This window comes from Mastomys coucha, unplaced genomic scaffold, assembly GCF_008632895.1.
Source record: "Mastomys coucha isolate ucsf_1 unplaced genomic scaffold, UCSF_Mcou_1 pScaffold11, whole genome shotgun sequence".
NCBI lineage: Eukaryota > Metazoa > Chordata > Mammalia > Rodentia > Muridae > Mastomys > Mastomys coucha.
Window position 1 is genome coordinate 11,462,519 of NW_022196893.1, and position 9,433 is coordinate 11,471,951.

General features: G+C 51.2%; 1 protein-coding gene across 2 annotated transcripts in view; it reads left to right on the forward strand.

Moving 5' to 3' along the window:
* Fam83f (family with sequence similarity 83 member F) overlaps positions 1-6,364 on the forward strand; it is a 28,782-nt gene extending 22,418 nt beyond the window's left edge. Inside the window, exons 5-6 of one of the 2 annotated variants that reach the window (XR_004112859.1) lie at positions 292-464; positions 4,948-6,364. Coding sequence is in view for 1 of the 2 variants with exons in the window: in XM_031349865.1 (XP_031205725.1) it covers positions 4,948-4,988 (41 nt within the window). In the remaining variant the exon portion in view is untranslated. The remainder of the gene's footprint in view (positions 1-291; positions 465-4,947) is intronic. The other variant, XM_031349865.1, reaches the window with a different exon arrangement.
* Positions 6,365-9,433: the final 3,069 nt, after the last annotated feature.

The following is a 9,433-nucleotide window of genomic DNA, read 5'->3' on the forward strand; positions in this document are numbered from 1 at the left end:
CCCACATATACCCTGCTACCCTCCCCCATACACACATACCCTGCCATCCCACCACATACCTTGCCACCCTCCACCCTCCCTACACACACATACCCTGCCACCCTCACCAAGGCCCTGAAGTCCCAGCTCTCTAAAGACCTCTGGCCCCTGCTTCATTCTTGCTCAAAGGCAGAGTTGAAAAGCAGAGTTTCTCCTCAAAGGCCCTTCCTCAACCTTCTTTACCCCTCATCCCCCACCCTGCCACCCCAGCCCCAGCCCCAGGCTGAGGAGCCTCCGGTTCCTTTCTTCAAGGTGGCAGCCGCTGAGCAGCTGACTACAACGCCTCACAGCACAGCATGGGCTCCAATCCTGGGGGAGCTGGAGCTTGAGTTGGATTGGAACCACTTCAGCTTCTTCCTCAGAGAAAGACTCCATCCAGGGAAGGAATCCCCTTCCCACAGGGAGCGTTCAAGCATCAACAGACGGTGCTGGCCTGATCACTGCCCTCCCCTCTCCCTTCTAGCGGAGGAGGGGTGAGCTGGGGAGGGCCTCTGAGGTCCCTTTGAGTTGATGCTGACTGTCCTATCTGTCTCTGTACCCTCTTGTCAGAGAGAACGTGGGTGGATGACAGGGTGGGCGAAAGAGAGAAAGATAGGCAAAGCCGAGAGCTGACAGCCTGTAAAATTGCTTGATAAGAAGTATAGAGTTGTCAAACAACATGCAAATTTTTGCAAACCCAGGTGTGGCCCTGGGGAGAATCTCACGGAATTGCCTGCTTTGGGGCTAGGGGTAGGGGTGCATAATGGGACCAGCCTGGCAGTTTGAAGACCCAGAGCTCCCTCTAGTGGCTGAAGCTGGGTGTCCTTTGCAGGTTTTTTTTTTTTTTTTGCTGGAACTAAACCTTGCCCCTGCACTGCTATTAGCTGCCGCCTTCCTGGCCGCGTGCCACCTGCGCCTGTACACGCTCTCTGGGGCAGAGGTTTCGTAGTCTCAGGAAGGCACTGCCAGGGGCATCCTTGTTTAGAAATCCAGAGTCTGCACTGCTGGGCTGTGCTCAGAAATCTGCATTAAAAAAATAAACAAACAAACAAACAAAAAAAACCCACCATTCTCTGGCTGACATTGACCATACACGTAAAAACTAAGGGATTTGTGGTGTCCAGCAAATGTGGAATGCTGGCGGTGCTGACAGGAGAGAAAGCTTTGGAAACTAAAGCTTTTATCACAGCTGTCTTCATGAAGGTCCAGTTCATCTGGCTGATCCCCACTGCAAGTATTTAAAATTAAACACTAAATTAAATCAGAAGCATAGCACAGGAATGCCAGGATCAAAGAAATTCATGTAACAAAATAGTGGATTTCAGCGTCTCCAACATGTGAATACTGTCACTGGTCTTAGCTTAGAATATGCTGGCCCCAGGGCTTCTGTGGAAGACGACCTCTCTGGTTAGCCCACACAGTGACAGATGCATTAACAGGTCAAGAAGCACTGAGTGTAGGTATCTGCATTTTGAACAGGAGCCTTGGTTTCCCCCACAGAGCTCTCCAGTGCAGGGGTCTTCAGACCAGCACCAATGCAGTTTGCTACAGGAGACTCAGGCAAAGCTCAAGTGTTAAAGAGACATAATGTGGAATTCTGTCACTCAGAACAAAGGTGGTTTTTACAAGTGCTTCCCTGATGGTGGTACCATGAACACGATCCTTGCACTCCAGAAAGACCAACCCATGTGTCCACAGACAGGCTGAGGGAAGGGCGTCATAGTCTATGCTCCGAGATGCCTCGGAGCAGCTGCAGCTGTTTTCAGAAGGTTAGAGATGTCCCCATCTCCCAGTGTCCTTTAGACATCAGAAGACCCAGAGATGATACCATCTCTGGTTTTAGAGTTGTAGCTACTAGGGTCTTGGATTTGGGGGCTTCAGGCTTTTCTGTGTTGTTCTTTGGGGCTAGTGATCTTTGGTGTCCTGGAAATATGAGTCCTCATCAGGGTGGACTGGTGGGGAAGTGCTTCCTGGGTTGAGAATCTGTGGCCACATTCTTGGGAACTCAAGTGTTACTTCTGAGGAACATGGGTCAGACCTCAGCTGGTGTGTGGAATCTGTAGTCAGATCTGATTATTTTGAGCCCTGTGACCAGCAGAGGGTGCTGGTCATGTGGCTGAGGTAAGCTAAACTGTGCTCCAGAGATGAGGCAGCTGTACGGTTCACATATGTATGATTTGTTTCATTTTATATATATGAGTATTTTGTCTGCATGTATATATGTGCACTGCATGTATGCCTGGTGCCTGTATGGTTCAAAAGAAGGCATTGTGTCCCCTGTAACCAGACTTACAGGTGTCTGCAAGCCACCATGTGGTGCTGGGATTTGAACTCAGGTCCTCTGGAAGAGCAGCCAGTGCTTTCAGCTGCTGAATTGTCTCTCCAGATCAGCTGTACTGTCCTTCCAGCTCTTCTGAGGTGCTTGGGCCCCTGGTCACTCTCAGGGAGGTGCTAGGCGAGCTTGCTTCACTCAGCGCTGTCTGTATTGGTCTGAACTCCAACTATCTCGACATTGCCTACTTGTTTGGAAGTGTTTGCTCTGTGGGGCACCGTTCTAAATTAAGCAGGGAGTGGAATGAATGGAAGCCCTTTCTTGTGGTGCCATTGCCTTAGAGACAGTTGAAGGCAGGCAGGGATTGTTGTCACTGCTGTACAGATGGCCAGGGGACACCTCATTGGTTAAGGACACATGGACATCAGGGAAAGAATGTTCCAGATAGAAAGAATATGATGCCCTAAAAGCTGTAAAAGAGGGGTCCTACTGTCATCACAGCGCTGTGGTGACTTTCCGTATTGCTGCCCCTTCTCCTGAGGTACCTTCTGCTGGCCATCATCCATGTGCCCCAGGCTGAGGCGTTCCCAGTCCTCCTGCACATCATGCTTGCATGCCTCATCTCCTCCCTGCTGTTCCTCATTCCTCTTCCCAGGCTTCAGGCTGGTGATCCTCTTTTGTTTTGGATTGGTTTAGTTTTTCTGGTTTGGTTTGTTTGTTTGTTTGTTTGTTTGTTTGTTTGTTTGAGACAGGGTCTCTCTGTGTTGTCCTTGAACTCGCTCAGTAGACCAGGCTGGCCTTGAACTCAGAGATCCACCTACATCTGCCTCCCGAGAGCTGGGATTGAAGACATGTGTCACCACTGCTCAGCAGTCCTAATCCTCTTGGTAGCTTGGCTTTCTCCCATAAATCTTCTTTGGGCCATTCACTACCCTGCCAACATACTTTATAAAAAGAAATAGTTTGGTTGGTTGGTGTAATTCTTCCACATTTAATCTGCATGGGTCTGAGGCGCCTGCCCTTGGTAGTTTCCTTGTAAAATGACCATGGAGGGAGTGATGGGACACAAATGACTGACTTTCCTCAAGCCTGTTTCTCTGTCAGGGTTATGGCAGTGAACCCTGAGGGATACCTGCAGACTGCGTCCAACCCTGTAAACAGAAGGGTCAGGTCCTGCTAAAGGCCAGCTCCTCTGGGAAGAGGCTGACAGAGCACAGGCTCTGTCGGTGCCCCCGTGCCCTTGGCACACTCCTGCCCTGTTTTTGGATCCAGAGGTTGATTTTGCTTACCTGCCTCCAAAATGCTACTTCCTCTGGAGAGGTACTGGGTAGCTGCTTACCGGGCCAAAGCAAACAGAAAAAGCCACTGAGGAGAGGAAGTGGCAACTGCATCCGCTGTTGCTGCTGCAGCAAGGGGCTCCAGGGTGGTAGAATTTAATGACTTTCACAGAGCTGTAGCAGACACCGCCCTCAGCATCGCCACAGAAGGCTGCTGGTTTCCTGTTCTACCTCCCCCTGGGCAGTCATCTGCCTGAGTCTAGGGGATACCTGGGAGGAGGGGCTCAGGTAGTTTTTTGCAGTAGGTCCTGAGGTGTGAGTTCAGTGTAGCCCCAGTGAGGCAGTGTCTGGTGGAGCACAGACAGCAGACCTGGGCAGTGTGCCCTTCCAAAGCATAGGGACGCACAAAGGGGCTGAAGCAGCCCTGCCTAGCCTCGACACTGCCCAGTGTCTCTCCTGCTACTACAACTCACAAGAGACAGCGTCACCTTAATTAAATTCACAGTTGAAGTGATACAGAAGGTGGTGTGAGCGCCAGGGAGATTGTCTGTATTGTAGAAGGGGGAATAGGCAGGAAGTAACACAGAGGCTCCCACCTGGGAAAAGCAGGCAGCAGGCCTTCTGAGGCTGTGGACTCTGCCTCCAGGGCCAGCCAGAGGTGTCAGGGCAGCCTCACAGCTCCCCTTCCCCAGAGGTCAGAGCAGGGTTCAACCATGAAAACTGCTGGCGCCTTTTCCTAGGATTATGGAGGAGGAAGAAAGGCCACTCTAGAGAAAGGCAGCCTTCCCAACCTCAGCCTCTCCCTGGGTCACCTCATAGCAGTGTGACCGCCCTGCCCACCAGGCAGCTGGCCCTCCCCTGGGCCCTTCTATAACTCAGCTACCTGAGAGGCAGACAGTCCTAAGGCTGAACTAGATGGCCAGGGCCCGGCTCTGACCAATGAGGAACAGGGCTACTGCTTGCTTCAGCTCTGCAATAAGGCAAAAAAATAGTTCTGGCTCTCATCCTTGCTACCCCCATCCTGTCCTGTGAGGATCCCTGGGAATGCCTTTGATTCCACTTTGAGAGCGCAAAGCTGCCTACAACATTTAGCTGCTAGAGACAGGATCTTTAAGTCATTGGTGGCTGACTCTATAGTCCCCTGTCTTTTTGGTCAGGAGATGTGGATCACTTGATGTCTCCAATCCTGGGGATCCTCTCATCATGGTGATTAGGCCACTGAAGCAGATAGTACTTTCACTTTCCTGGGTTCCCTGTTGACCTGGATTCCAGATCAGCAGTAGAGAGGAATTAGTCCTGAACGACAAACTCAGAATATGGATGATTCAAGGTTGGGCTTGGGTTACTTATGCCCCTCATGTCTGCGCTTTGTCTCCACAGGTAAAGGAATCACCAAGAGCAGCAATTGTGTGATCTCCTGAGCTGCAGGGTCTTGGTGGGCAGGACCTGCAGATGCCCACCCGTCTGCTCCTGTGCCAAGGGGAACTTGGCCTTTTCCATGCACTGGGTCACACATCAGACCCTCAGCAGACCCCCTACCCTGTAGCCTCCATTCCAGTCTTAGTGCCGGAATTCCAGTCAGCAGGATCTGACTCTCATCTCAGCATGTAAACCATCGCATGCCTGCAGCAGACCACGGTGGTCTGACAAGGAACACCGCTACCTTGTTTACATGAAGTCGAAGCCTGCCTACAGTCTGCTTTCCTTGTTACCAACCTGTCCTCCTCTGGGCCAGCCCTCCCTACAGGTGGGGCAAGAGCCATTCTTTCTGCCTTGGCCGGACATGATGGCCAAAGCAGCCCAAAGCAGCCCCAACCACTTGGCCTTCTCCTTAGACATCTGGTGCTGTCTGGTTCTTCATACCCCAGAGGTTGGTGGGAAAAAAACGGAAGAAGGTGGGACTCTGAGCCAGTCTTGCTCCAGGTACAAGATGCAGCTGGAACGACTGGAATACTGGCTATTACTGCCTTACAGACCCTCATTCCTGATGGCTGCTGAGCTAGTCTCCCACTGGAATTGGGTGGGGATAAGAATTCTGCCTCCCTCCAGCTAGTGGCAGGATCTGATAGTGCTGGCAGAGAGCCCCTTCTTTCCTACACTGTAGCCGCCTGAGTGCCCTGGGGCTCCCTGGCTGGTGCTGTTGAAAGCTAGAGCTTGTAGAGTGCCTTTGCCCAGCCTGCTCCTTTCAGTAGGCTTTTGTTTACAGACCCTGTGGAGGATGGGAGTGCCAGGGAGGAGGCTGGGCCCTGAGGACAAGTGCATTTGTGGTTCCTCCCAGCCCTCCCTCTTACCCACTAGGGCTTCCTCCATGAAACTTCAGCTGAAGACTAGCCTTATCCTCTTTCAGAACTGCAGGCTGTTCTTAGAAGCCTCAGCTTAATTGCCAGGACAAGCAGCCCCCTCCCTTACAGTGACCTGTCCAGGCCAAGGGAGAGTGAGCGGGACATAGAAGACGTAGTCGTGGTCTGTCTCTAGACTCTGGTCAACCCTCCTGAACAGGCAGAATGACAGGGGCAGGGGGCCACTAAACCAAGATCGTGTCCCCTTTCCTTTCTGAAAAGGCCTTGGGTACCACTAACACCAGGGAGGGACAAGGGCACTGTGGACTACAGAAGTGGGCAACTCATGGCATGGCGGCCTGTCCCTGTGTCTGGCCTCCCCGCTGGTGGGGAGGGGGAAGGGAAATAATGAATGGCCTCAGTCCAGAGTCCCCTCTGTCCACCCTGGGGTTAGCCCCACCATGGTTCCCAAGCCTTTGTGAGGATTAAACACTTCTGGTAAGTGCTTCCTGATTCAAGACTGCAGTGTGGTGTGTGCTTATTCTCCAGGAATGGCAGGGAGACCTGGGCAACATGGGAAATGGGTTCTTACACCTCTACTGTGGTGGACACCTTGAAGATGTGGCATACAAGATTCCTCAGCCGTGGGGGAAAGATGTAGAGAGAATGTATTGTATGGATGCATCACCTGCCAATTAAAAAACCTATAGGAAATGTTAGACTAGAAGGTGGGACATCCAGGAGGCAGAAAGAATTCTGAGATAGAGCCAGGCACCAGAGATGCACCAGGGAAGATGTGATGAGATGGACACATGGTATCTAAGCATAGATAACGTGGGAGAATGTAGGTTAAAGTAAATGGGATAATTTATGATGTGATAAGAGTAGAGCCTAGCTATATGGCCAAGGTGTTTACAAGTATACTTTGAGTCTGAGTCTTATTTCTGGGAGCGTGGGGCTGAGAGGAAGAACTGGACTAAACAGTTATAAATGGTGCCTCTTTGGGCAACAATTAAAGATTATTAATATTCTATATATACTAATGCTGGAAATGGATAGGTGGCAATTATTCCTTAACCCCCAGGTTTTTCCCAAATAGCCACACAGAGACCTCTTAGTATTTCAAAGCCTTAGGCCTTGGCTACTCTGAACCAGCTCATCTAAGTCGACCCGACTACCCAGCCCCATGCTGCCACGTGGCTAGCTATACCTTCCAGGTTCGTGATCATGTCTGCCACCTCCCATGTCTCCTGGCTAAATGGCTTTCCTCCTGCCTTTCTCCTTCCCAGGAAGTCCTACCTTCAACTTCCTGCCTAGCTAAGTAGCCATCAGATTTTTATTAAAGCCAATCAGAGAATGCCTTGGGTAGGTGAGGAAGGACAGAGACAGTTTCACACAGCATACCCCAACGGAAAGAAATGAGACTCCACGTAGAGTAGTGGCCTGAGATTAGGAGAGAGCTGCTCCTAGCCATTCGGCCGAGGCCATCTTCTCTCTCCTTCTTTCACCCTGTCCCTGGGTCAGGCCGCCTGGACAGGCAGCTAGAGAGAGAGAGTTCTTCCCTACCATGCTGCATTTCTCTCACTGAGCCATATTATGCTTTAGTCATGGAACTTTGAAAGCCTCGCTCAGGAATGAGTCCAAGTGAAGGCCTGTGAGCCCCCAGTCCCACATCGCAAACATCAGTGGCCAGCGCTGCAGAGTCTGTTTGGAGAGGGGCTGTGCTGTGTGCTGCATGATGTGACCCAGAACCGCTCCTGTTCTCCTGAATACTGGGATTACAGGTGTGTGCCGCCACACCCAGTTTACCTTGTGTAGCCTTGGCATGGTCCTGTGGCTCTGTGGTTGGCTGACTTGCCTGAGATTTTCCATCCTGGGACATCTTCCCCCTCTCTCCTAGTTACCTTGGTTAACACTTCACTGCCTCGTTCTCCCCAGAACAGGTGTGTTTATGTGCACACATCTGCCTTCTTCTACTTAGCTCTCTGTCAGATTTCCTCCCAATCTGTTCCCCCTTTTTTTCTGTCTCAGCCTTGGAAAGCACCATGGGACATAGTTCTGTATCCTCCTTCCAAAAAGAGCCAGGGCTGACAGCAAGAGAACCTTCAAACTCAAGTGAGGCAGGGTGGGAATTCCTATCCAGCTGTCAAGGCCATAATCTGAGTAAACTGGACAAAGTGCCCCTCTGCAGCTCATAAGCCCTGCCTGTGCCATGCCCTGCCTGTGCCATGGCTGTGGTCTATTGCCTGGCATTTCCTACACTCAGCTCCATTGCCTACGGGGCCCAGTGGCTGGCATGAGTCACCTGTACTGATTTTCCAGAGGCGCAAGGTTTGCTTCAGAATGGCGTCCTAGGCTCAATGAGTGGAGCATGGTCTAGATGGAAAGAATGCACTCTAGAGAAGAGCTAGAGGCAGTAGGTGCAGAGACACAAGTGCTCACAGGTGACATAATTGCAGGACAGACCCACTGGCCTCAGGGAATTAGCCCCAGACTTCTACCCCTCCCATCGATGCTTCTGCCTGCCTTCCCAGCTGGGAAGGCGCTGCTTCCAGATAACATGCTCTGCTGTCTGGCATGATGGGTGCCCATTCTTTCTTGGCCAGGCTCTGAGCGTAAAAACCACATCTGTCTGGCTCAGTGCCATAAGCACAGTATCTTCTCAATATCTGTTAGCTAAGTGGTTGAAAATCAGACAGTGGGGGCCAGCGAGATTGGTCAGTGGATAAAGTCACTTGCTGTGTACAAGGATGGTGACCTAGGTTCAATCCCAGAACTAAGGGTGGAAAAGAACCAAAAGTTATTCTCTGATCTCCGTATATACACACGGCGGTACATGACATCCTCATTCACGTATACATATCTGAGCCTTTTCAAATGGAAGCTAAGAAGGACCTTGAGATCGGCAGGTTAGTGCAAAGTTCCTGTAAAGACATGGCTGGAGTCCAGTCATGGGGACATTCTAGTTAGTGCACTGTCTCTCTGCCTTTCCACAACAGCCATTTGGACAGAAATTTTTATCCAGGAAAGCAGTTAGAAGCTACGGCAGTGTCTGAAGATACCCAAAAAGCAGTTTCAGGAAGCCTGTGTCATAGGAGATGAGCTAGTACCTGCCATGGAAGCCAGCAAGCATGTGGGAGCCTGCAGGAGGAAAAGCACAAAAGACAAGAACAGAAGGCATGCTCACAGTGCCCATGGCTCTAAAGGGGAAAAATCCATTGTATGCCAAGAATCTCGCTTTATGGTTTAAACTTCCCCACCGGCAGCTTTGACTCCCTGGTGTGGCTCTAGGATATGGCATGGGGCTTTAGGTTTAAACTTCCCCACCGGCAGCTTTGACTCCCTGGTGTGGCTCTAGGATACGGCTTGGAGCTTATGAGGCTTGATAGGGAAAGGCAGCTCGCTCCTTGTCTGCCGTAAATTGTTTAGTAAGTGGATAGTTCCTGGGTGCCAGGCCTGGGGGACCCAGAGTGACAGGGGAAGGCAATGTTTGAAAGCAGAGTGGCAGGCCGGGAGGTGATGGTGGCACATGCCTTTAATCCCAGCACTTGGGAGGCAGAGGCAGGTGGATTTTTGAGTTCAAGGCC